Raw genomic sequence first — 3,523 nt, forward strand, 5'->3', positions numbered from 1 at the left:
GAGGATGCATGTGCACAGTATGAGGGTCAGGTTGGTAAAATGAGAAGCACTGGGCTGGTTCTTTTTTTTTTTTTTTTTTAAATCTTATTGAGTTTATGGGTACTTTTTAAGTATACAGTACAGTTACTTTCATCATTGGGATCTTGTACCTTTACATAACAGATCTTGGTTCTCATTTTTTCCCTATTCCCCTGCTCTCCCTTCACCCCCTCCACTCTCCCCTATTTACAAAGACTTTGTTTCCATTTTTTCCTTTTCTCATCCCTTACTTCCTTTCCCCTATCCTTCCCACTTCTCCTATGGGCTGGTTCTTATAAAGCATGCAACCCACTGAGGGGGATGGAAAAGAAACACTTACTGAGCCACATCTGGTTACGAATTAGAAAGGACAGGTTCCTGTTAGAAAAGAGAAGGGTTGGGCACTTTCTGTGGAGGAGGGGACCTCAAGGAGGGGCAGTTAAGTGGATCCCAAAAATGACATTTAATTGGATCCCCCCCCAAAAAAGATGAATAGGTATTAGCCACAGCAGGGACCAGGTGGGATAAAGGGGATTTGGGAGGCTATTTCATGTAGAGCTGACATCCCAGAGTTTGATTTTTTTTTGTATTATTTGTTGGGGTCTACTGAGTATCGGAGGGGTGATCAGAGGTAGGGATGGATGCCACTTACTGACGTGGAGGGTATGGTGGGAAGAAAAGGCTTTGGGAATAAAACAGTTCATTCTCACTCATTTATTTATATTCCATCCCCTGCCCCATCTCCTTCGTCTGTCTAAGACCAAGGTGTTGGCAGGGTCATGGTTCCTCTAGGAGAGGCTCCTTTCTTGCCTCTTTCTGACTTCTGGAGCTGGCAGGCAGAGCGTGGCATTCCTTGACATTTCTCCCATCTACCTGCATGGTCTAGGGCCAACTCCCTCAGTGTCGGTCTCTGTGACACTTCTTTCTTTTCTCTTTTCCTTTTAGCAATTTTAATTAAAGTTGTATACAAGAGGACTTTATTCCTGCATTTTCTCAATTGTTTCTTCCTTATATTTGCCTTTTTCCTTTCCTACTTGGTGATATTTGGCTTTCGGTTCCAAGCTCTTTCTGTGGTCTTTTCCGGTTTTAGCCTGGGGATGACCTGGGAATGCCCACATTCCCAGCTGTGCCATTTGCCTTTCCCGCTGCACCCGTTCAGTGTAGGTGACGCAGTCCTTCCTGTGAACCTGGACTACTCTGCCAATGTGCTGACCTCTATGGTGTCCTCGCACAACCTGAACCTCATCATCCTTTTGGATGGGCATAGATTGAACATTGTATTTCTGTCTCAGCTCTTTGGAAAGAGGGGAAGATATAATCTTCCCGCGAATGTGGGAAGGTGCACTGAAATGTCTGTTACAGTTCTTGCTTCGGTTGGAAGTCACAAAAGGATTGAACTTCATTTTGGCCATTGTAGCTCCAGTCATGGCTGCAAAAGGGCTCTTCTCTTTTTCTTATAAGGGCACAGTCAGTGCATTAAAGGCCACCCTGCCCCATGATGACTTCATCATATCTAGTTACATTGGCAGCAACCCTATTTCCAAATAATGTAGCGTTCTGAAGTACTGAGGATTAGAATTTCTTATTGAAGGCGGGGGCACAGTTCAATTCATAATATGGCTCCTCCAAAATTTATGTCCTTCCAACATGGGACCTTCAGCATCTGCTAGTGAGTTGAGATTGTGGCTCCTGGATTTAGAATGGAAGGTGTGGCATGCCATGTGGGTGTAAGACCATGTACATGTCTGTATATATCTACATGTTTATGTGCATGCAGGTGTGTGTGCACATGCATGTGTGTACAAGAGCATGTGCACCTGTTTCTGTGTGCATGTGTGTGTCCCTGTGAGTGTGCATGTGTGTTCCATGTGGTCACTCGGCCAGGAACTGACCGTCATGCCTCATTTCTTCTCCCCCAGCTCTGCCTTCTCGGGACCCTGCCTGGCTCCAAGTGGATGCCATAAAGGAAGAAGCCAGGGCTCGTGGGTTGCCAACTACCTGGTCCCAGGTAAATAAGTGATCCTTTTAGACCCCAAAGAGCAGCTGTGCCAGAGGTTGGGCTTGCCTCTTTACATGACCTGCCTGGTCCTACACACAGGGCTGATCTCCAGACTACCAGGAGCTGGACCTCATGCAGCCTAAGCAACAATCCTGCCCTCTCATTCAGGCCCTCTTCAAGCTGCTGAGGGCCAGGAGGGAAGACAGAGCAAGGATGTGAGCTGTCCTTGCTTCCTGGGCTTCATCGTCTCCCTAGACAGAACTCACTTAACAGATATTTCTCCTATGCATCATGCTCAGGTTTGCTGGTCCCTACAGCTAGGTGGGACGTACCAGCAAGGACTTGTTAGCTAGTTGTAGGTAGGTAAGTCCTTTCGTGAAGTAAAGGTCTTTTGGCATGAAGCTCTTATTTTAGAAGCTCTTATTTTGGGAGTAGTGAGTTGAAGGAGAACCTTTCTGATTCTTTATCAGTAAACCTAGGACCTAGTGCAGTGATGGTGAACCTTTTAGAGCTTTAGTGATAAACAGCCCACTGAGACAGGTTTGCCACCACTGGCTTAGTTTATGATAGGTATGTGCTCTGCCTCTGAGGTATACTCAGCCTCTGAGAGATAAAATTGGTATGCTTTGTTTTTTTGTGTTTTTTTTTTTTTTTTTGGTACCGGGGATTGAACTCGGGTCCTTGAGCTTGCAAGGCAGGCCACCGAACTGCTGAGCTAAATCCCCGGCCAAAATTACTATGCTTTGGCTCAAGGCTAGATTCCAAAGAGCACAAAGCCGACTCTGAAAACCCTCATTGTGTGGGCCTTCTCTAGGCCTGCCAACACCCATACTCTTTCATTTTGTTGGGGTGTAGATTCACTGGCTGAGCCAGGATGAGTGTGTATTTTAGGAACCAGTCACTTTTGCGGATGTGGCTATGGTGTTTAGTCCAGAAGAATGGGTCTTTTTGGATTCTGTTGAGAGAAGTCTGTACAGAGATGTGATGCTTGAAAACTTCAGGAACCTGGTCTCTACAGGTAAAGCCGAACTCATTGCTTCCTTCACACACTCAGCAGACTACTATGGATTCCAGGAACTGTGGGATGTGGGAAATCAAGAGGTAGACAGATTAGTCCAGCTTCATGATATATACAGTCTATGAAGGTCTGTCCACTGCTTTCTGTCTCTCTAGGATTAAAAGTTTCTGGGCTTTGCAAGAGTGGTTCTGAGCCAGACCCTGGGTTTTAGGGACCAGATAGCTTGGTATCCTCTGTGTCCCAGTGAAATTCCTGAGTGAAAGGGCTGTGCTGTGTCTATCAAAATTTAGGCAGCTGTTCCCATCTCCAGAGCCCCTGAAGATTTAAGAATATCGGCCCTTTGCCGGGTGTGGTGGCACACACCTGTAATCCCAGTACTTGGGAGGCTGAGGCAGGAGGATTGCTATGAGTGTGAGACCAGCCTGGGCTACTTAGTGAGTTCCAGGTCAGTCTCAACTACCTGTTGAGACCCTGTCTCAAAAAGCAAA

At 46.3% G+C, this 3,523-nt stretch overlaps 2 protein-coding genes across 2 annotated transcripts in view; one reads left to right on the top strand and one right to left on the bottom strand.

Annotated features, from left to right (window-relative positions):
* Window positions 1–234: 234 nt before the first annotated feature.
* The window catches only part of LOC117283209 (60S ribosomal protein L26-like), a 6,551-nt gene continuing 3,262 nt past the window's right edge, over window positions 235–3,523 (bottom strand). The window contains exon 2 of the mRNA XM_033757351.1: window positions 235–3,094. Within this exon, the coding sequence (XP_033613242.1) occupies window positions 996–1,445 (450 nt within the window). The 5' untranslated portion in view covers window positions 1,446–3,094 and the 3' untranslated portion in view covers window positions 235–995. The remainder of the gene's footprint in view (window positions 3,095–3,523) is intronic.
* Znf333 (zinc finger protein 333) overlaps window positions 1,666–3,523 on the top strand; it is a 4,895-nt gene continuing 3,037 nt past the window's right edge. Inside the window, 3 exon segments of the mRNA XM_033757322.1 lie at window positions 1,666–1,687; window positions 1,938–2,026; window positions 2,909–3,035. Coding sequence (XP_033613213.1) covers window positions 1,666–1,687; window positions 1,938–2,026; window positions 2,909–3,035 — 238 coding nt within the window.

Source organism: Fukomys damarensis, unplaced genomic scaffold, assembly GCF_012274545.1.
Source record: "Fukomys damarensis isolate Sample0158 unplaced genomic scaffold, DMR_v1.0_HiC HiC_scaffold_30, whole genome shotgun sequence".
NCBI classification, from domain to species: Eukaryota; Metazoa; Chordata; class Mammalia; order Rodentia; family Bathyergidae; genus Fukomys; species Fukomys damarensis.